Genomic DNA, 24,675 nt, shown 5'->3' with positions numbered 1-24,675 from the left:
ATGCTCCAAGGATGACAAATGGCAGTTTTGGTTTGAGGTGAAACACAAAGTGCACATCAAATGTTGGCAGTGTTGTTAACGGATCTGCTCTCACTATTAACCTTAAATATAACTTATGGATATCTTATCAGTTATCCTTCTGTCTTTATACATATATCACAGACATGTTTAACAAAATCCAACAAGGAAAGTTCAAATCAGAAACACTTTTCAAATGTTCTTGGCTACAAAGAGTCAGATCCGTACGAGGAAACATAAGCCACAGACTTTAACTTTGTCTTGTTCCCACCACAAACTTTACATATCACTGATATAGATATGTACTTAGGCCCCATCTGTGTGTGGATGATTGTACTTGCTACATAGTGAGGTCCAAACCAAGAACCACAGAGTGAGGACATTTTTCCTCACTTCTTCAAAGGCCTGCTTGAGGGTTAAGAAGTGGTTTTAAGTTTCAGTTTAATATTAGGTCCAGGCTAGGATTAGGGTTAGGCATTAAGTTGTTATGGTTGAGGTTAGGGTAGTGGATAGGGACTGCATTATTTGAGGGCCCTCACAAAGATAGAAGTACAGGGATGTGTGTGTGACTGCATAACACAAAACACAGCTGGATGTGCAGATTGTTTTCATATCCATAATACATGTGTCAAAAGCGTACCAGTCTACTGAAACACCAGGATTTTCTTCTTTCTATTAACATAAAAACACTAACAACAGGCAGATTTACACTTGAATATTTCTGTCATCAGGGGCACAGAGTTTACCATCACACACTGAACCATGCAGTTTACAGGAATAACTGTAATATAACAAAATGAAACTTAAAAGTGTCTTTTTATAGTCTACATTATTAACTATTTTGGCCACATCAGCATCACACCTACTGTATGTTATGTACAAGCATCTCCTCTTGTCTCCTGAAGGGGTCACTGTTGTACAAATGCATTCCAAGGATGTGATAGATTATAATGAGACAACATGTAGGTCACCAGTTGAGATAAAAAAATCTGCTACAGTTCCTCTATTTATCTATCAGTTTTTAAACTAGAAATGAATCTGTTTAAAAACACACAGAACTGACCCACATTTCCTAAAAGACAATACCAAAGACATGGGGTTTGGTTTTATAGGCTTTCACGGTTTGATTTATAAGTTGAAGTGCAGTGTAAGCCAGAACATTTGTGTGCAGATGATAATGTGGAGGAGGATTTGGGGCATTTCTGTGACCCTATAGTAACTGACAATTACTGGATATCAACACATTCAATTCTAAGTCCAAGCAAGGTTGTATTAAACAAACATTGAGAGTTTTGAATTATTAATGGTGAATTGTATTGCTTATGCATACAACATGTCATTCGTAAGAGAAAGAACATGTTTTTCACTGACACAGTCTCACTTTAACGAATGCCTAATCCTAACCTTAAACATAAAAATTCTAAAGCCTCAAACAGCTGCAACATGATTGCCTTCTCTCAGAAGTCCTCACTAAAACATGGTCCTCACAAAGAATTAAGTCATGTACAAAAGCACGCACACACACACACACACACACACACACACACAGAGAGTAACGTATGGCTGCAGCACTTTGCAAACAAGTTAAACTATAAAATAATTTCTTCATCTCAGACACATGCATAAAAAAACATTTCTTCACATCTGTTCATGCATATTTATTTAAAACAAACAAACTTTATGTGCACTAAATCTGAACAACTTTATCAACGTAATGATATGTTATGCCCCTTTGCTTCCAGGCTTTCAATATGAAAAAATCCTGGAACAAAATCCAGACTTGTCCACGGTTTTTAGAAGGTGACACACATTTCCTCTCAACAGCAAAAAAGGCAATTTAACAAACTTAAAACAATTAGAGAGGAATTCATTTAATAAAATTGTAATTTAGGGGAAAGCAGCATCAGTCCACATACATCTGGGAGGCATGACTGCAGCTTACTGTATTGGTTGTGATGGTCACAAATGGTAATAACTGCTGTGAACCACAGTGTGGTGCTCAGTGACCATACAGTGAAAAAGGGCTGTTTAACACACACACGCACACACACACACACACACACACACACACACACACACACTGCTGACTCCATGATCTTCATTTACTCCAAGTATGGGGAGACGAGACTGACACTGTCGTGACCCATCATCTCAAACCAAATGAACACTTGATGAATTTCCCCTTTTGTTATAACAAGCGCTCGTCTCTGCCGAGGCTCAAATTCCATCTGACAGGACGGCTCCCACAACTCAAAGTAATGAAGGCAGCCCATCTTCCCCTGTTAGATGAGGTGCATAAATACAGACACAGCTCATTAATAATTCTGTCACACAGGTAGGCATAAGGGGGAGAAAAAAAAAGGTGACACACTGTTAAAGCTCAAGCACTCCGAGTCGCAGAAGGACCTCTGAGGTATGTTCACATGGTGTACCATGAAAACTAAGATGCTTCAGACCTTGGTAGTCCACAAGGATCCTGCTTTTCTTCATCCATCTTTCATATATTACATTTAAAGTTTTGGTCATATCCCACTTTGTATTTACCAACAAATATTCCTCCTTTTATAAAACGATTAGTCGTTCACCACTTCTTACGTCTTCGCCATGGCTACAGGCTAATATTGATGTGTGTGAAGAAGCCATGAGGAGTTGTCAAGGTCAGGCATGCACTTCAAGCCAGCTGCTATCTATTGGAGACAACCCCTCCCTGTGCGTATAAAGCTGCCGCTTGTCAATTATTCCTCGGAGACACGGAGCAGACAGCTGCACGTTATGCTTCCTCTCCCTTTAAACAGCCGCAGTAGACGTTTGGTCGTCCTGACGGCTCGGTGCAGCGTGCACCTTTCTATCCGGCATCTCTTATCCAAAGGGAAGTTCACCGAGCGAGCAGGCGGTTCAGTGTTTTAATCAAATCCTCACAGAATATGCAAAAAAAAAAAAAAAAACGTCTTGAAGATTTTGCATAAAGAGGTTAAATCAGGTAGAAGTCATTATGCCGTACTGATTTCCTTAATTAAATCCATACCGGTTCACAAAGGAGGAGACAGATAAAAGGAGAAGAAGCTGAGTTTGAGAAAAGAGTTTTGAGATAAGTGAGGTTGTGCGAAAAGGGCTGTAAAAAAATATCAGGACAATGTACCAGATGTTTGGTTTAATCGCTGTATATTCAATTAGACTTGTTTTGCATGTGAGTCTTTTGTCTGTGTCCTCTCAGTGGCGGAATAATCCTCGTAGCGGCTCCTCCCCTCCCCGAAATAGCACAGTAGCTGGAGGTCTAAGAAGGCCAAGTGGCCAGTTTTGTCATGCACCGGCGATCTAAACAGTGCTCCGAGTGCCTCGGGATGGTTATGGGCCGACTGTAAACGGTGTCTGGATGGTGTCAGAGAGGTTACTCCTGGCTGCAGCTAATGCAAAGTGTTGACTGCAATAAACTTGAGGTAGTTAACCGCCATAATGCTCAGCGTGACCTTTTACCGGGCAGCGGAGCCCGAGGGCTGGGTCCGGTCCTCCAGCTGGGAGACGGCGCTCCACAGCTAACGACGGGGATGCAATGACTCACAAAGGCCCTCAGATTTGTGGCATAATTGGCAAATAGGCCTCGTGAGTAAGAGGACGCCGGAACGAGGAAGGGCGGAGGCAAAGTAGCGTGAGAAAGAGCGAGGAGACGGAGGGAGGATGAATGCAGAGTGAAATAAGGAAAAATGTGAGAGGAAAAGGAAACACTTGAGAGAGCATGTGATCGCTCCGGGTGAGGTTATGGGCTGTTTTTAATGTTATTTTGTTTGTACTGTCCGTCTTCATTCGGGTGGGGGCAGCGGGGTGGCCTGTGAGTCTGTCAGAGTGATTCCTAATTCACACATTAAGCGTAGGGGGTGGTTAGAGTCAGAGGGTCTACACAGCACAGCCCTGTGAGCAGGGGTCCTCGGAAACCCTCCGGGGTGGCAGTAATTATCACCGCATGTGTAATCACAAGTCACACAGCATTTCTCACACAATACGTCACCTTTCATCGCCTGGATTCCTCTTTTGTCATTCCGCCCGAGGAGCAGGATCGACAATTACGGGGTGAATTAAGAAACAGACATGACTGACTGGATCAATTGTTGTGGGAGTGGTAAAGGGCAGGTTTTCCATTCTTGGGGTCTGTCTTAAGAACGTCTTGTCTGTTTAGCTGGAGCTCCGTGGAAAGGTCGCACTGCAGTGGTCTCTGTCATAGCAAGACTGCACACCTGACACACACACACACACACAGGGCTTTCCTACTGAAGTATTATCTCCCAGCATGCACAAGTAGAGCATCTGTAGGAACACTAATCCGACACAAAAGCCTCATTACTCTTGATACACATTGCTGGGATGTGGGGGGTGCAACAGAAAACAACTGTTCGGATCGTATCATTGTTTTAAGTCGCAGATCGAAGCAGGAGATAGAAAAGTGGAGCAAATATATCTTTGTGAGATGCCCCAATCAGGGTTTTTATTGCTGCCAATTCCAAATATGTTGTCATATCATAAACATGCTTATCTAGTAAAGATTTACTTATATAAAAGCCTGAATCTTGAATGTCAAAAAATGATCCGTTCATTCAAAGCCGTCCCGTCTGCATCAGCATGCCCTAAATGTGAACCTAAGCTCTCCGTAGTAAACAGGCCTATCTGATTATGCACGGGGAACAATTATCCAACTCCGTTCTTCTTCAGTGGGCCAAAGCCACTTGCTGCCTGGGCCTCTCGCTCTCTTCCTAGGCGGATGTAATATTAATGAACAGATCTCAGCCAGGATGCTTGTTAGGCTTCAAGATAATCCTATTTCTCGCTGCCTGCACTGTTCACCTCAGACTCGGCCTCCATCAGTTTATTTACTAACTGAGAAGAAGGGACAGCAGCTTCAGGGATCCTCCTCGACCCGACAAAGGAAAGTCGTGTAGCCTTGGAGTCCGAGGTGGCTGGTCGGTCAGATGGAAGAGATGAAGACAGGGATGCAGATGGATGTGCCCTTTACTTCCTGACTCATGTCGGCATGAATGTTATATTTCAGGTCTTGTCACTGGTACAGAGGTAAGGAAAGAAATCACTTTACCTTAAAAACTGATTAATTGACTTGTAGTGTTTCCCTTAAATTAATGTGTTTTGTATATTGGATTTAACTTCTCACACACCCCACAGCTGAATATAATGACCTTATGAAAACCTAATATGTAGAAAAGTAATGAAGTAATAACCGCTCTCTCACACAGTGGGCTTGTACCTTTGCTGAAGGTGACAACATACATATAAATGACCATAAAGCATTGAAATATGGCCCGAGGGTCTCCATTAACCACATCAGGGTTTAAGTAGAGTTACCCTTTTCAAAAATGGCATGTCTGCATTTTTTAAGACGAGTGATGCGAGACTCTGTCGCTCCGCTTTCAAGAACACCGACAGTGTTGTTTGTTCCAAGAAGACTTTGATTGTCTTCCTCATTAGCGGCCTTTCATCTGTGCCAGATCACAGAAGATTTCCTGTTTCTGTTTAATTTATGCAAAAAGAAAGCACCATCTCAATTGGAATACACAAATCTAATTAAAATCAACGCAGTTGCATGAGCTACCGTGTCATCCGCGTACATGTATCACAGAGAACATCATTCATCATTAATTAGTTGAAAAAAGAAGTCTGTTTTCTGAGTATCGATGGCCACATTGTTGCTCATATTTTACAGCCACAACAATCTCAGCTGCTGTGAGCTGTTAGTCGTTGTATGAACACTTGTCAATCAACTTTTTAAGGGATAAGGTTTGATTCTTTTTGTTGTTGTTTACTTTTGTGGATCATGCAATCCACTGGACATCCACTGGGATACTCAGAGTGGATACTACAGTTTTGCTTGTGCAGAGGAAGCAGGTTTCTTTGTTTTGCTTAAGGGCACTTTGACACCAGCACACTGCCCTGCACCATGGTTGTGATTTCTTTATACGATACAATATCAACTGGCCTGTTGCTCAGTGGCAGAGCGGAAGAAACTGATTAAACTAATTTAGCTCATATTAATACTGACACTGTGATGCAATACAAATGTTTGTCTCTCAACAAAATGTACGGTGAAGCGATTCCGGCGTGTTTTAGCTCCATTTTAAGAGTTTCAACGATTTTCAGGATAATATTGCGAATAGCAATTGTTTAGGCCAATATAATCGTCACATGACATTTTCACATGGTGCCATGCCTACTCCACATGCTCAGGTTTCTGCACTGCTCCGACTCACAGCTCAGTGCTTCTCTGCCTTCTGAACCCAGGTTTCTAATCAGAGAATTAGCTTCAGCTTCCCCTGCCAAAATCCACACGGTAATCCATCTCACTTTGTCCACACTGTGGCTCATGACCCACTAAAGCATTTGTCAGTATGCTTGAAAGAGAGCGGGGGATAGAGAGAGACAATAAGAGATCCTGGCCGGGGAAATGTGCTTTCCTGGTTTCCTGGGTGGTTTTATTAAAGCCTATTAGTTGCACAATGACACTCTTTAAATTTCTCCCGTATTGTTTCCACAAAAAGAAACACGTTCTTATATCCGATACATTACGGCTCAGATAAATCCTCGGCTGTGCTGTACCGTCGATGTTATTGTACGACTGTGAGCCTGCACACTGCTCTTGTGCCTGCTGTTATGGATGCCTTTGTCGAGTGCTGGGTCAGGCCAACTGTGCATTCCATGTCCGGCGCGGTCTCTCAGAGCGTGATTAATGAGGGAGGAGACGGACAACCAGGGTGCATTCTAATCACCATCAAGGACAAGGAGAGATATGGAAAGGAGGGGAGAAAGGGAATAAGAGAGCAAGGAGACAGATCATGTATTGATACAGTTTGTGTGGAGCGTCGAGGTTGAAATCCTTCTCTGAGAGGCACAAACCTGAATTCTCGAGCATTTCCCATCTGCAAGCACACATAGAACCCCCACATACGAGCACACACGCATGCTCAGACACACTGAATACACTCATAGCCTCAGCAGCAAACACAGGGACATGAAAGACACAGAGGAGGCCTTATGGGGTTAGCTTTGGCAAGGCTCAGTCCGATGGATCAGGGAGAATTGGCCCATCCAGTTGCATACTGCAATACCCATAAGGCCTATCACTCATGATGTTCATGCCTCTAAACCTGGCTCTCTAAATAAAGTTACTGAGCTGTGCAGTTATTGTAGACATAGTTGGAATTATCTATGCAAATTTCAAAGCGAACGCGAGCCTGTGAATACTAATGGTGAATGAGAGAGAGAGAATTACAGCAGCCAGGTGGAGAAAATGCAAGAGGATTGGTTTGGATAGACATTAAAGAAAAAAAATCCCCCTCGGGTATTCACTTATAACGTTAAGCCTCTGATATTCATAGCACCATTGAAGGAGTTGCAAGTATTTTGTGAGAAAGTGTTGCAATTTACTTAAAAGGTACCTTCATTTTTTTTTTCAACTTTTATCCTTTTTTCTCGTGTTTAAGTGACTTATGGAGACAACAAATCCTCTGCACTTTTAATTCTTGCAGGCCGACAACAAACTCTCACTCAGAGCAATAGTCGGACGTTTTGGGGAACATTTCTTGCTGAAAAGAGCAGATTGATATTGTATTGTCTATCAAAGTCTTGTGGAACAATCTGTTTGACTGTATTTGATCAATTATGAGGCATTTCAGATCACACCACTGTCAACGTTTTTTCCCGCCACATATGTCGTACAATTGTCAACTTCCAAATGGAACAACCCAATATCGCACAGTACAAAAGGAATTTAAGAGAATAAGAAACATTTACGCCATCAAAGTCCATTATAGGAGTGACTAGGAATATTCCCAAATTACATCGCAGCAACTGTATTTGGCCACTTATCAACAAGAATACAACATATGCCATATTTTGTAAGAGCACAAACACTACCTTTACATACTACACACCTGTCTCTGCTCAATGCTCCCCTTCTTCCCAATATACCTCCGTGTCTGTGTTCTGTGCTCCTTGCTATGCATCATGTTTGCCCAAAACGACGATTGATGGCAGTGCCACTGCTTTTGTAATCCGCTTAGGATGGATTTTGCATCTAAATCACTTTATTATTTATGTGCCTAACTCATGCCAATGCCCTTTGGAGGCGGAATGATTGGTGATCCATCACACATTATCCTTCACTGTGGACATTAATATTGTAATGGGATGGACCTTCAGCATAACACTTCCAGGTGGAAGGGAAAGCCGATCTTTTGGGGGTCAGGCTGCTCAGAGTCAACAGAGGGAAGATTATCTGGTGTGCTTGCTTTCAGACAGACTCTCCAGAGATGTTGTTACTTGGCCCTCGCTCTGCTATTAACCTCTCCTCCCTTCTCCACAGAAGCTTGTATCTTCATACATGGCCATGTCTTACAAAATTGTCACTCTTTCATTGTCCTTTTCCATCAGGGCTTCAATCGCCACCTGCCAATCACACGCTTCTGCTGCCTACAGGCAGACACAGACGAGCACACGGTGCCACTAACACCTCTGTAGATGAGAAAAACAAGAAAAGAGAGATCTTCATCTCGCCACATAGAGGGCAAGAGTGATATGCATGGCAAAGTATTTGATGCAAACAATGCTACAATTCTACCTCTTTCTAGAATCTGAGACAACTTTCAAACGCCTGAGTTAGATTTTATTTAGCTGCAAAGCATATGTGTCATGTACTGTGTTGTATACATGTAGATCTGGAGACTTAGCAGTGCAGTGGTCAGGTTTGGTCATGCTGAGACAGCTCAGGGCAAAAACAATCTGTCACTCTTTGACTCTGCGGCGGCCCACTGAGCCCACCGGAGAGCAGGGCCATGGAGATACAGCAGACAGATCTCAGTGGGTGAAGGAGGAAAACTGCTCGGATGCATTTGAGTTTCATGGATGCCAGCAATCATCATGTCACCGTGTTCCTCGGTCAGCTTTTAGCCGGAGGGAAGAGAACACACAACAACAACAACGCGTGAGAGGTAGAGATGTTTGTAGCGGGTGGGGAGGGAGGTCGTCCACTGATCGGAAGACCGGCGGTTCAATCCCCGGCTCCTCCAGTCAGCTTGTGGAAGTGTCGTTGGGCAAGATACTACACCCCAAATTGCACCCAAAGGCTGTGCCATCTGTATGTGTGTGTGTGTGAACTAGCATTTAGATAAGATGCAGGTTGGGATCTCGTATGGCAGCCTCTGCCTTCAGTGTATTAATGTGCGTGTGTGAATGTTAACATGTAGGGTAAAGCGCTTCGAGTAGTTAAAAGACTAGAAAGGCCAGAGCAGCCGACCTCACATGGCTGTGATACTTATTGTGAGCTTCATCAACATGAGGTCTAATCAGTCAGAATAACTGAGAACACCTATGTGTGAACTAATATTGGATAATGGCGACAAATCCCCAGGAAAATCCCTGAAAACTAAATTAAAGACTAAAATGTATTGATTTCATAGCCAATAGCTCTGGAGAGAGGTTTCACATGTAATCTAATGTATCCTAATTTCGGAATCGTGGCGCAGCGGAGGCAGTGGTCAGTGTATTTCTGCTGCATTGCTGCTTGCTTGCATATTCTGTATAACATTGTTGAACCTCCTCTTTACATTGCGCTACATGTAGTTAAACTTGTGAATTTTTCCTGCTCAATCCGCTCCTCCATAGAAGTTACATTTTTCCATTTCTTAGCGGTTTGTTAGCGGTTAAATGTTGGCGGAAGTGCTCCCCTAGTGACCCTGTTAATAAGCAACCATGACAACACATTAGTCCTTCTCCTCAAATGGAGAGTGACACTGAGTGCAAAGGAATTAGTCGTCAAAGCGGTGCAACAATCAGATTGCTTGATTTCAGCTACCCGTTTTCCAAAGATTTGTCTACTTAATCTTATTAATTGCGACAGCGTCTGGCTTTGAGTGTTTCAGCACCATGCAGGAAGATGGAGGTGTTCATGTGGAGTGCTTTTAGAGGAATTTCTTCTTGCTCGTAACTCTGACTTGCGTAGAGACACTGCCATCCAGAATAGCACAGCTATTTAGTAATGATTGCTGTGCTCACAATCCTCGATGTGAACCGCTATCCATAGATAGGGTAATGGAGCATCCACTTTTTTTCACTGAGCGGAGGGGGGAGGAAGATGCTGCCAGCTGTGCTATAATAGAATTTTTGCATTTGTTCATCAGCTGTTTTTCATCCATACTCTGTGACAGTCTTATCTTCTGTGGCGGCGGCAGGCTATGACCCTTGACGCTTGTGTCATTGAGTGCAGAGATTAGTCATCACTGGTGCGTCGCAGCATCTGAGGTGGATCTGTGCAGTCGTACCATGATGTGATTATTCCACTGACCTCTTCTGCCCACTGCCAGCAGAAAACCAAGCTTTTCAAAATGCACCTCTGCCTCCACAACAACATGCTCTGCTTCTCTTTATGTGGTTCTCTGGGTGACCTCAGCAGCCAATGGTGGTTGTAACGCACACCTAACAGATCTGACTGCAGTTCCTCCACTAACAATATTTACTGACCTACAGATGTGATCTCTGAGTTTGATCTTGCTGGCAACAACCCTTCAATGAAACAGGAAGACAGATCCTTTGCGGAGGTCATCCCTCCACTACAAATCATTATGTGGCTGAGTCATCCCTTCGCCACGCTAATATAAAAAGCATCAGCTCGAGAGGTTGAAACCGAGGGTGTCCTTAATTGTCAATTAAGGATGTATCTCGCAGTCATACTCTTGCCGCATGACTTGTAGATCGAGTGATAACAACGATGGCATGGGTTGCATTGCTGCGAGGTCAGTTGGAACGACGATGCTTTCGATTATGTCTGCTTACTCAACCAAAAGCGAGCAATCACCCGTGAAGGGAGTCAAATAATTTGCAGAAAAGTAAGAAATAACTCAGTGACACCGTCAATGTGGATACGGTATAGTGCTCAGTGATGGTTTCGGCTCTGATTGGCGATGGTCCTGGTTGTGAGTTAGTTTAAATGACTGATGCGTTTTTTTGCTAATCACAACATTCATAGTGCCAAATATGAAACTAATGAAAGAAGCAAAAACACGTTAACCGCCATTTATCAGGCAAACAGAGCTCTTTGTTTCTTGCTGTTGTCTTTTCCATCCTTCATCCATTGTTGCAGTGATATCAGATCAAAAAAATCACGTCTTAGCATCGCATTTGTTGGGGGTGGAAAGGTTAGATTTCATACCTGTCCAAACAGGCAGGCCTTCATAAAACAGCCATCATCTTTACAATAGGACAGCAAAGGATAGGTCTCTCAGCAGCCAGATGGATTTTCGAAGAGAGTCGAGTTGGCTTATTGTTTTGATGTTTAGGTTGATAAATGTAGTCTAGAAAGAAAAGGTAGACCGATAACCTGTCCTGTTGATGCAGAGGAGACACAATAACCTCTAAATACAATGACTTTTTTATGACTTTTATCGACATTCTATACTATGACTTCCTTGTCTTCCTCTGCAGTATGGACCAGGTGATGATTGCAACTCTCCCACTGAAAACCAGTCCCCATCCGGTCCGGGAACTCCCATCGTGGCCTCAGACCGGTCACCAAGTTCCGAGCTAAGAAGACTTGAAACTAGAAAATGCATTTCCTGCAGAAAATGCATTGGAAACAGCAGCAGCAGTAATCCCAGAATTCCATTTGGAGTGTGGGAAGAGACTCAGCGGTGATTTATCTGTGTATCTGTGCAAACTCCTGCAGAAGAACAAAAATCCACCAACTAGAAGTAAACGTGGAGGTAAATGGACTGTGTGGGATTGATACAACTTTACCATGGACTCAAAACATAGGACAAACGCAAGCTAAGACGCAGCTAACTAGCCTACCAAGAAACAGGAGGAGAGAGCAGATAATGAATCTTCAAATGGTAGTCCCCCCTGGAACTCTCTCGGTGCAAAGCCGAAGAGGAATTCATACCTTCAGGAAGTGGAAGGACGACTAACGGGCAAAGCCCAGCGCCCTGAGACTTTCAGGGAAAGCTAATGACTGGGCCTGAGACTCTGATTGTTGGTGACTATGCTGTAAAAGATGTCAGAACGATGTGCAGCAAGAATGCCAAAATACTCTGCTTTCCGAAAGATATGGTCTCTAACATGAGAGACGAAATCCTGCACATCGTGGATGACCATCCCACAGTGAAAAACATAATCTCGCATACAGGAAGCTGTGATATTGTGAAACAACAGTCCGAAGTTCTGAAGCGAGACTTTATTGATATATTACACACAGTCAGCTCTATCAAGGCTGAGGTGTTTATCAGTGGCCCTCTTCCACCAGGAGATGAAGGATTCAGGAGGCTGTTTGCACTGAACAAATGGCTGTCAGCTGCATGTACTGACCATTCAGTACATTTTACCAACAATTTCTACCTTTTCTGGGAGCGCAGACATCTTTTTAAGGCACATGGAGTTTGCCTGAACAAGTCAGGGGTAAAGCTGTTTACCTCTAACCTATTTTTCTTCCTGCGTCATCCGTCTGTTCCTACTGCCAAGGACAAGACACAAGAGGAGTCTAAACAAGAGATAACCACACAGCATCGCCATGGAGACCTTACGGGAAGGATGCCCCAGCCTAAGAGGAGGAGTCTCCAACCTCACCATCAGGGACCGCCTCTGATCACCCACTTTATCCCCCCCCCCTCCGAGAGGAGGAGTCTTTACCTCCCTCACCAGCACCTACCAGACTCCATCCAGGTCCCCCTCCTCTCTACTCACACTCTTCCCATCCTCCCCCCACCTGGAGTTCACTGACCACTGAGCTGGTCATTGCTAGAACCAAACTCACTTCCCGCCACACTCCCATTTTCTCTCCTATAATCCCTCCTCAACATCCAGCCCCACCTCCGCCACTGGCTCCAAGTCCTCAGCCAGTTTTGACACAATCAGCGAAGTTAGATAGTTTATAGCATATGGTTACGCTTGGAAAGAAAAGCCAACATAGAAGTGGGAGAGAAGTTAATTTTGTTTGAATTTTTGCCGTCCAGTCTCATGGAATGTATATGGAGTTAAGAACAAGACCATTAATGCATAGAGAAAAATAAGTAGAATGTTGGACTGTGTGTAGTCAGTTTTACATTCATCAATCAACTATTATTAATTCATTAATTCCACAGGAAGTTAGTTCTCGAGGTAAAATCCAGACCCCCCAAAAAAATGGAAAGGAGGAGTTTCGCAACCACATTGGAGATCAATGACATTCCCAAAGGAATGAATGGACTTCAGTTGACTTGCATATGTACACAGAGCTATGTGGAAACGAGGGGTAACTCGTCATCCACGTCCCCGGTTGAAACACCAAACGTGCCACACCTCCACCCGAGGGTCCCCTTGTAGGTTCCGAATCTAAATTCCCGGGGGGACGTTTTTATCATCACTCTGCTGGGTGAGCTTGGTGTACCACTGTGTGGAGTTACAAAGTCACAGCCTAGATGCCAACTACCAACTCTGTTCATATTCCACATCCACATAATAATCCATTCCAGTTACTCTATACTTCCATCATGCTCTGCTCCCTTTGATCGTCTCCTGCTGATATTTTTAACTGGGTTACATACTGACAGCCAGTGATGCACTCTTTGCACTCTGAACCTCAGGTTCCCTAGTTGAAACACCAAACACGTTTCAAATACTTAAATCAAAAGGTCTGTTGCCTGCAGTCTTATCCAGTCATGGTTATTTTAAAATCATGTAAAGCAGTAGTGTCTAGGAATGAGCTGTATCTTCGCAATTTATCCCCAGGCTTCACAAAGATGGGTTAAACAAGATAATGCCCAAGACAATATTCTTCAAATACAAACCTAATACGGATTGAGCAAAACCAATGTGAATAAAAGACATTTCACAGCCAACTTCCACAAAAGCAACCCATTACAAAGCGTATGGACAATAGAAAAATCGAGACTTGCACAGAATGTTGCATCCCTTGCCACTTAACAACTGCTGCTCTAAGATGTGTGTCTCAAGAACTTTGACATACTTTTTGCAAGCTGCTGCCTGGTAAATGTTAAAAATCAAAACTGTGCTTACATTCACTAGTGGATCATTTAACGGATTCAGCAGGGATTTTCTCCAGAACAGTGTGACAGCAAACACAGACACTTCATCATTTAGGAGCCCAGGGAGACTCTAAACTAAAAGTCTGAGAGATGCCCCAGGCATTTTGTGTTCCCAAGAGATACAATCCATTCCTCTAGCAAAGAACAGGCTTTAACGAAACATTCTGTAATTCAAGGGGAAAGTTTTTCGTGAAGTGACGTAGAGACTGTATCTTGCTGGCCCTTCATGAGTTCATCTGCAATGCAAGTAAATGCTGAAAACTCTCACTAAAGAGTGAAAAAGAGAAAAGACTCACCAAGAGGCTGTCCAGCGATGATACGGGCATATTCTCCTGCCACAGCTGCTCGGGCGTTCCTCTCTTGCAAATACTGTACGAAGGCGTAACCTTTGTGCACAGAGCAACCCACTATCTTGCCGTACTTGGCGAAGATGACCTCTATGTCGGTCTTCTTGACGATGGTTGTGTTGAGGTTGCCGATAAAGACTCTGGAGTTTAGGGAGCGCGGGTCATTCTTGTTGGTCACGTTGCTGGTCTGGAGTTTACCAGTCATTCTCCTCCAGTTGCCCTCCTGGGACACAGACAGAGGGGGGGGAGGGGAGGACATAGCTTTAGAGGTTTGGGGCAGGCTAACTCCAGCTAATACTGCTAAACACTATAAAACCCCTTGGTTTATTATCATTCAATAAGACATTATGAAATAAATAATTATATTGTAAGTAATATGAATAAACTACTAAATTGTTAAATTATTTAAGGAACCCTAAAATGTGTAATTTTATCACTCTCATTTTCATGCCCCCAGCCTCCCACTAGGCCCACTAACCAACCACCTTACCAGCTCACTAGCTAACTCCTGCTGGTTCGAGAAAACACAGAGAAACAGTGTATATTTTTGCTCATCCTAGTTGTGTGCCTTTGATAAACACCTTTCAAATCACAACATTACCAAGAATTAACTACCTAACTGCTGCTATTAACATCGGCTCTTTACTTTGGCTAGTTAGCCGGGGAGGTACTGTAGGTAGCTTGTTCAGAAAGCAACATCTACGACTTTACCACATTTAGCATGTTAGCTCCGGTTAACTACTGCGCCAACGATGTCAAAGTGCTGAGCCAACTAGCTTCTGCTGTAAATAAACACTAGACACATACAAAATGTTTTAATTAACTTTACAAGGCTTCTCAAGAATTTATTGGCTTATTTATAGGTTTCATTTTAGTCTATCCATTCAGATTATTATTTACTTCACAATGTCTTATTTTTGTATTTAATACTGAACACATTGGGGCTTCATAAAACACAAGGTCAGTACATAAATTAGTTGGAATCTAAATCTAATTATTTTAAACAGACACTTTTTTTGTTGTTGATGAAGGCTTTTATTAATGAAGGGTTACCTTATCTCATTTATGAACAAGGTCATCGGCCAGTCAGCTGCTTACCTAAGCGACATTTTGTTCATGGTTGAAATGCTACCCCTGGATGGCTGAGTGGGAGAACTAGAATGAACAACAATATGTGAATGCCACAGCAGCTTCCTCTCCTTTGTGACAAACCAAATACAGTAGCTGTCAGTGGGAAAGCTTTGCTATCTCAATACCCATATTATTGCATCCCTAATGCTTTGTGTGCCGTTTCACTGATCACAGAATGCGGAGGCTGTAATTCATGTTACAGTTTTATTCAGACTTTTTTTGTGCTGTCAAGTTATTGACGCACATTACCCTCGGCTTTTGTAGGCCTCCATTACAATTATTCCGAAGTGACCTTTTTCTTCACCTGAATGTTATTTTTTATGAAAGATGATTGGCTGCAGAAACCGGGAAATTATAACTCCCAAGGATAGGATGCACTGTTGAACAATATATATATATATATATATATATTCTGTATTTAATGCCAGCATAAAGAAGATGGATATGTAAATAGATCCTACATATTTCCTATTGATTTTCTTTTTTTATGCACACATGATTTACTCTTTATAGCAGTAGAAATCCAGGGTTTCACAACAGTTTATATTACCAAATGGATTACACTTTGTGCATTGAATGATGTGAAATATTATGAAGAAAACACTGAATATTCAATATTTGCCTCCTCCGAGTCTCTGTCCCTGACACACCGTGATAACAACTATTCAGCTTTGAGAGGAAGAACCTGAATAATGGATCCAATCCTCAGTAAATGGGATTAGTTACCAAGGTAACACTGATGTTGTTGGAATATTGCACTGCACACGTTTTGTCACAGGCAGTCTTTTCTTTTCCATTGCAAGAGGCTGTAGAACTTTAGAGCTGAGCCTCTCTGCCTTGACACTGTGTGGCCTCTTATCTTCGCGATTACACAATGTAGTTTTATTGTGAAGTGCTACACTATAATTGGTTTATTCAGCTAATTATAGCAGGGATTATGTTGAAAATTATGCGATTCTCAAACTGCAGTGATGGCTACATTCCACCGCAAGGTCGCTCTCTTTGTACCGACAGTAGATGATGAGGAAACTGACCAGTCATCCAGGAAGTGCGAGAGAAGCCATGTGAATCTCAGAGAGATATTTTTCTGTCAGGAATCTATTACACCTGAGACTAAGATCACGCTAGACATTCGGCTGCCCATTCATGGATAAACACATCATTATTTCACTTGGCTGCACATGCTTTTAGCATTAAATCACATACAGTATATGTTTCTACGCCTGACTAACCCGCACCCACTGTGTGTGACACTCCGCTGTTTACAGTGCTGCATTGGCGTGTGTTTGTTTCGGCACATGGGTGTGTGTGGGAATAAAACTGCTGCTCGCCATCTCTCAAGTGGCCTTGACATTTATCAGCGGCGAACACTGGAAATTAATCTGGAGCCGGCACACACACACATACATGTGCTAACTTAAATGAGCTCCACAATGGCCACCTAACGGTAGTTTAAGCCCACAGTCTGACACCCATCCCATATTGGTGTCCGTGGACAGGTCAGGGAACATGACAAATCAGTGGAGAAGCGTTAGATTGCCTCTCTCCTCAGATAAATCAGGAGTAGGTAGCGGTCACAGAGCCCTTTTACCACTCCTTACTGTTATATTTCATGTTGTCTTCTCTGTTGTTTTCTTTAGAGCAGGACACTAATTTATTCCATCAGTGGTTTTCCTGCTGACCTTGCCGTTTAGTTTATTTACAACCTCCATTAAGCTTCTCATCCTATGAGGTGATAGCGTCATGAGAAGAAACATGGGGAAGCTACACAGGAAGTGAGAGAGCGAGAGGAGTGTAATTGGCAAAATAATTGTTCCGAAGACTTAAAGTTTGTTTTAAAAAAAAAGTACAAAGAAGAGCTCGGAAATGCCGTCTACAAATGGCTTTTAGAGGAAAATTGATGACCTGGTGTTCAAAGCCCCGCTCTTTAAAAATGATTACAGCTTCTACAGCACTGCCTTTTTGTCAGTAAAGAGCAGGAGACAGTTAAGTCTTCATTTTCACTTTCATGCCAATGTAGTCCTGTCACAATAGGTGTCACATTTTTCAAAAGGTGGACGTTTTCTTTTGGAAAGAAACACTTTGCTCTTGGTGCATTACAGAGAACCCTGACATGCCTCGGCTTTAATTCGGTATGAATATTGAAAAAACGCGTAGTATTCGGAGCAGAAAAAGCACCAAGGTCAGGGTGTTGACAGCACTGCTGTGTTGGGAAAGTGGTTGGATGAAAGACAGGCTTTAGTAGAGAAGAAGCCATGTTCTGGATTTGTATTTTACTCGGTAACGCAGTGCGCCTTGGTAGACAGGCTCTTAAAAGGTTGTTGTTTGGTTCCGGCCACCTGCCTGTTTTATAGACATTTTTTTTCACGGAGGGAGGGATCTCATTGAATTGATTCCTTCTGTAATTTCCCACCACTCCACCACTGTACATTTCTCTTCGCCATGCCTCAGCCACTCTGCTCTGATTGTTGCCAAGGCAGCTCGACGGACTGAGGAGAGGCTGGAGAAGCTGCTCAGTGAGACAGAACAGAGAAAGGTATAGCCTGATACACCTTTTCCAACGGTGCTGCTGCCATGTACTGCAGAGGTGGAATAATTGCTTTATGGACTCCTTCCATTTATATCTTGTCTCAAAACATGTCTCTCTGCCGGTGAAAGCAATGGCAACAACCGAGAAAATAAATTCCCTCAATTTGTAAATCAATGCTGCTATTTGTATTGTAGGCTGCAGAGCATTTCTGTGCTGCAACCAGCCATAAATTTGTGCACTATTTTTGTGAAAGAGGGCGAAGCTGTTCTGCCCCCAAAGACAAACTGCAGTCACAGCTTTTTGTCTGATTTGAAGGGCAAATAAATTTGATTTAATATGAAGCCGATAGTGGACAATTAACTGCCATAGCCACGATTCTACCTGCACCTTGAAAAATGAGTTTGGTCTTCAAGATAAATCTAATTTTCCTCCACATTTTCAATCTGCTGGCCTTTGGCTTTATGAGTCAAAGTATAAAGTGTTGGACTGGAATTCAACTCAGTAAGTAGACAGCTACAGCAAAGAGGGTCTATAAAAGGAAGCGAAACACCTGTAATTCTGCCTGCCAAGAGTGCTTGAAATGTAGCTATGTAACATGTTGGAGCATTTGAAAGCTAAAGAAACTACAGCGAAAGAGATCAAATAAGAGCTAAAAAGGAGAGTGAACATTGGACTGACATTAGCCAGGTGGTCAGAAACAACGGCAAACAAAATGCTAGCGTTTCTCCGTTTCTGCTAACCATGAAAGTAGGTCACCGTTTTCTAACACATATCAACTTTGTAACGTGATAATATGTCAGAGTTGTTTTTACAGCATGTCATATATTATACGGCAATGAAGTTATAAAATCATTTTTAAAGGCTAAGAGCTTGGTAGCATCAGTGCAAACTAGCACGAACACTTTTGCTGATGTCATGACACTGCCTGTCTAGTAGGCCTCAGTATGCATCATGGACACATTTTTAATGAGCAAGCTTCAATATTTTTGTAAACCGGTGGTAGCATATTCCAAAAGGTTAAAAATATTAATGTTTGATGTCTTCTTGTTCTCACGAATCACAAGCTTTAGTCAGTCACTTTTCCTCTAGCTTGCATTTAATGGTGCTGTACTTTGATAAAGGGCCAGTATGTAGATTAAGTGACATCTAGTAGTGTGGTTGCATATTGCAACCAACTGAATACCCCTTTATGACTCATGTTGATGTGATTATACACTTAGGAAAACATCGTTTTCATGAAATGAAAATTATATTCAATTTCTGCTAATATACTTCTGCACAATGGGTCTTTAATTGAGCGTTCGTTAAGGGAATAAGAATTGAGGGATGTGTTCTCCTTGTTTCTTAGGCAATACTGATAGTGACACTACCTTTTAATAACTTAATATACTACATTTATGAACAGAAAAGGTGTTTTTCATATTCTTGAGAATACTCTTTAACTTGAGTGGTTTAATGTGCACTTATGGTCTAGAGAGAGACTATACCGTATGTACCTTATACATTTTATCAGCCTCCTCTTACACCTGCAGCAAACCTCATTTCACTACAAATAGTGACTATACACTTTGCAGCCCCAACCTCTTTTTTTTCTTCTTTCCAAACTCTGTTTCAGAAAATAAATTAACTATCAGAAAGCCCAGAGCAAAGAGACAATTAGCTACGATGCAAATGGAGCCAGTTGGCTCTCATTCACCTGCAGTGGGGAAATGGGTAAAATGAGGTGGGAGGAAACCCGTGTGCGCGGGGCACGGCAGACATGGGATGATACACGAGGGGAATTTGTTTTTTGTCCAGGGGGAGTCGGCTGTTTGTGACGGACAGGGGAACACTTCAAGTGCAATGACAAGATTTCATTTCTTCCAATGGCAGTATACAGCTGCGCAGAGTTGAAACTAATCCGGTCAAACACAGCGAGCTGTTGGGCGCAGAATAGATCAATCGCTCTTAATCCAATTTGATGGGTTAGTATGGCAGCGGGGTGTTTTATGACACATTGTTTTTAAAGTTTCCTCTCCGCTGTAGAACGTAACTCCGCGGGATATTTTAAAGGCTTTCTCTACTCTGTGCAGTGAAATATCCCCATCTTCACAAAATGAGCAATCAGACAAATAGCATCTGTTTTTGATTCATCAAACATAATCAGGGTGTTTATGAGCACGTCGGTCTTATTACCACACTAAAGCAGTGGTGGAGGACCATTGCAATCCTTCGATTTAGTACAAGACACAACAAATGAAACACACTCGAGGTCAGGTGGCACTGTGTTTAACCATTCTACATACGGTTGGCTACGATAGCGATGCCTCATGTTGAATGCAACTGATTATCTCTGAGATCTATGTGGTGGGGTGTAAATGAAGGATCACAAAATAGAAATGGGAAAGTCCCGGCGCAAAGTGAAGCACACTCTCCTGGGAATGAACAGAAAATTAACCTTAAAAACTAACTCCATTTCCTCTCAAACTCAATTTTCTTCAACTTTCATGCCTATTGCATTCACTTTAACGCTCCATTTTTAAAACTAATACTTGGCTTTACGGCAGTTAATTCTTTCATGAGGAGCTGCAGACTGATATATGATTATGTTCATCTACTGTATCACTATTATATACACACTGATACCAGCAGTATCATAAGACTATAACTATGACTGCAGTAAATGTAACTGTAAGACACTTGCAAACATGTATGCCGTTTTGGCAAAATTATGTTAGACAAATGTAATATTCAGTGTGTATAAAACTAGATACTGCAAACTGACTGTATACCAGCTAGACTGCTCTGTGTTCGTCCGTTGATAACCTGGGATAAAAAAATTTTTTTACTGATAAGTTAATATCACTAACTACACTAACTTTGTCCGTCTACTGCCAAAACCAAAACCGTAAAGTGGCAAACTATAGAGTCGGGTGATTATTGTCTTTGGGCTTATTACTACGGGAGACCTCTTCCTCCACATACAAGTAGTCATGTGATCTGGTGTTAATATGAAAATGTTGCATACAGTAGAAACACCACACAAGCATTTCATTAAATGTCAACAGGACAAAACAATTGGACATATGGGACACTGCTGTCCTGACTTTTGCCACTTGATTACTCCGACTATTCTGCAAATGGATATCGTATCTGCTGCAATTACATTATAACTAATAACGACCCTAACCCTAACCCTAATAAACGACAAATGTAAAATGGCCTAACTGACACCAATGTGTTAAAATGTGCTAAAACGTAGTAGAGGTATGCTTTGATTTGGTTGGGTCTAATGTACTTGTACGTTGACCGTTCTGCTCTCCTCATTAAATCTGGATGTGTCATCATTAGCGCTCCAAGTTGCAGCTGCAGCTGGGACAAATTTTTAATGGGGGCAAATTAGCATTTATTAACATCTACTCTGCAGGAGAAGTAAAACAAAGCCCCAACTCTTCATTACGAGTATCAATCTACACTTTAAAGAGTGTGCTGAAATACACAAACTGCAGCCCTGGCTTCAGTTTCTAAAACTGTCATGTAGCCAAACAGCGTGTTTTGTCAGAGTAAGGGACATTGCATTTAATCTTGTTCTCTGCTCACACAATTAACAGTTTGCAGGAGGATATCTCTTATTTATGGGCGCCCCTGTGCGCCGGGCTGTGCTCAATAGGCTGTATTGTAAGAGCATGACAGGCAATTTTTTTGGCTTCAAAGGCTTGGCAACAGCTCAGTGGAATTTAAATGACCTTAAAATCCACAGCTTTCGTTTATGGAGTTATTATGCAGGAGAGTGGGAATATTATCTGTACGGTGTCATCACAATAAGCACATTTTTCAAAGTCTGTGCACTTTGCTCCTATTGTGGACTATGCGTATGAATGGTGTGTGTTCTGTTTTTGATTCCATGAGGTTATAGGGACGATATATTTGGCATCGCCTCTTCTCTGGTGGTGTTGCACAGAGGGGCTGGTCGGCCATCTGTAGCCTTGCCATGACCTGTGTGTCAGCAGAGGCCTCGCCCAGCAGCAGCTGCCCTTGCCTGTAGCACCCGCCTGTCGTTTTGAAACCGTTTCACGAGAAGACGCTTGCCCATCTCCCTCCTCGGGTTTGTGTACATAGTATATCCGCTGGTGGTGAAGTGCAGCTGCCCCGATCACGTGCTCACACCTCTAGCAACACCATCAATCAAGCCACCGGAAATTCATTAATTTCATATTGTGGAAAACAGCCAGAGAGAGTCAGCCTACACATGCAGAGTTGGCCAAGAAGTTTTGGCTATGGCTGTTCTTTACGTGGCCACCAGGCTTCAATGAGCAGGTTTTTCCTGCTTTGCTGTTTCGAATGTCAGTTTCATTTCATAATCATTTTGCCTGCCAAGTGCAAAATGAATGCAGAGTTTATTCTAGTCATTCATTGCCAGGAATGAACATCTCAGAAGTATTGGTATTCAGGACTGTGGGTAAGTCATTTCACACAATTAAGACTTTTTCAATCCACTTGTTGGTCAAACAGGGCAACCTGAAATATGTAAATATAACATGGGAAAGTATCCACGTAGTTTTCTGCGAACTCCCAAAGAGGAAGATGCTTATCACAGAAAACAGCTTTGACAGTGGAGCGTGAAGGGACCTACGTATGCCGGAGACATCGGTTTGAAACACCCCTCAGATGGACTTTGATGATACAAATCTCCATCATGTTATGTTGATGCCTGTGACTGCGCCCTCCTCTTATTGCCAAACTAAATGTTCAAAAGGTAGCACAAACTTTGTGTAACGCATTGACAAGAAAAAAAACAAAAAACACATGCATTGCAAAACTTCAAAGAATCCCCAACACTTCAAAAGCTTCTTCATGGTTCGGTGACTAATCTTCAAAGTCATGCCAGGGATTGAGCCGATTGTACCTGCTATACACAGCGGCACTAACATCCTTGTCAGCGCCACTGAGGTGTGAGGTGTAGAGAAAGGGAGAGGAGATAAAACCGAAAGCTAATTGAGACAAAGTCTGTCCCTCGCCTGTGTGAAACACAAAGCCCCTGGCTGAAGACATTTGGTAATTACAACTGCCAGAGAACCAATCAGTCAAATGAGTACGGCATTAGAGGTTGCAGCCAAGCATTATAGTAAATTGGGGAATCAATGGTGATCCGGGAAGTTTATTCCAGTCAGTTTTCTGTAGATCTATCACAATAATCTCAAGATAAAAGTGTTATGCCTTGAGAGGAATACTTGCTACAAACGTAATAACTTCTCTTTCTGCAACTGTTCAGTCAATGGATGTATCCTTTGACCACGAGACGATGAAATAACTCGCCACTAAATTACTTTAGCAGTTATTGGGACTTTTAACGGCTGTGCGCTTTGTCCCAGCTTGAGTGGTACCGCAAATAAAATCTCCTCTGTGACTGTCTGTGTTTATAGTGAGTGGTAAATCAATGGTGAGTTACTGGTTGATGCAAATACTGTAAAGATGTACTCCTTTAAATTTCAGTTCTGGGCAATTTCACCAAGAAATAAGTAAAGACATTCTGTAACATTTATTGTGATGGATTTTGATAAACAGTTTTTCCAAATTCATTAATGTTAAGATATTCAAGCTCTTGAAGATGTAGTGTGTAGAATCTGGTGGAATCTCGCGGTGAGGTTGCAGAGTGCAACCAACTCAAACTTCACCCGTGTGCCAAGCGCGTGGGAGGAAATGGGAATGGTCCTCTCTGGAGACAGTGTTTTGTTTGTCCATCCAGGGCTACTGTAGAAACATATAGCGCTCTCCGTGAAGAGGTCCTGCTCCCTATGTAGACTCATTCCAAGGCATCAAAAACACAACGATTATTATTTTTAGTTGATTATACACTTAAGAAAACATACTTATTAATATACACCAACTTCATGTTACACACTGGCCCTTTAATTCACATAAAAAAAGTGTTTTTCAGCTGTAGAGAGAGGCAGATTTTCTGGGCAGGACTTCTATGAAAGACCTGCATCGCTCGTGAATTTTGTCCAATAGAAAATTTAAAATACAAGAAAAATGGTGAATGTGACAAAGTCCCTTGAACGACTAAATAACAGGTGGTGTTGTCTACATTGTGTGGATTGTGCGCATGATGCAACTTTTGTCTTCCAGTGCCTGCATGTAGTTTCCTGAATCCCATTCATTATCGACAGACTCCACTAGTCACAATATAAACCATTGTATGGAGATGTCATTACTCAATGCAAATACATTTAATGCTGATTATATATAAATACAATGTTTAGCATATATATATATATATACACACACACACACACACACATATATATACACATATATATACATACATATATATATACACATATATATATTACATATATATACACATATATATATACACACATATATATACATATACACATATATATATATATATATACATATATATATACATACATATATACATATATATATATATACATACATACATACATAATATACATACATACATATATACATACATACATATATACATACATACATATATATACATACATACATATACATACATATATATATATACATATATATACATATATATACATATATATACATACATATATAT

The 24,675-nt window shown here is 41.9% G+C and overlaps 1 protein-coding gene across 5 annotated transcripts in view; it reads right to left on the bottom strand.

Annotated features, from left to right (window-relative positions):
- Positions 1 to 24,675, bottom strand: part of ralyl (RALY RNA binding protein like) — an 85,832-nt gene that overhangs the window by 32,379 nt on the left and 28,778 nt on the right. For 4 of the 5 annotated variants that reach the window (XM_031850335.1, XM_031850332.1, XM_031850333.1 and 1 more), the window contains one exon: positions 14,381 to 14,654. In XM_031850335.1, the coding sequence (XP_031706195.1) occupies positions 14,381 to 14,636 (256 nt within the window). In that variant the 5' untranslated portion in view covers positions 14,637 to 14,654. Of the gene's footprint in view, positions 1 to 14,380; positions 14,655 to 19,788; positions 20,088 to 24,675 lie in introns of those variants that run through there. The other variant, XM_031850337.1, reaches the window with a different exon arrangement.

The sequence above is a fragment of the Anarrhichthys ocellatus genome, unplaced genomic scaffold (assembly GCF_004355925.1).
Source record: "Anarrhichthys ocellatus isolate YVR2014 unplaced genomic scaffold, GSC_Weel_1.0 scaffold10, whole genome shotgun sequence".
In the NCBI taxonomy this organism is placed as follows: domain Eukaryota; kingdom Metazoa; phylum Chordata; class Actinopteri; order Perciformes; family Anarhichadidae; genus Anarrhichthys; species Anarrhichthys ocellatus.
Note: the sequence above shows the minus strand (reverse complement) of the source record. Positions and strands in the feature narration are given on the sequence as shown.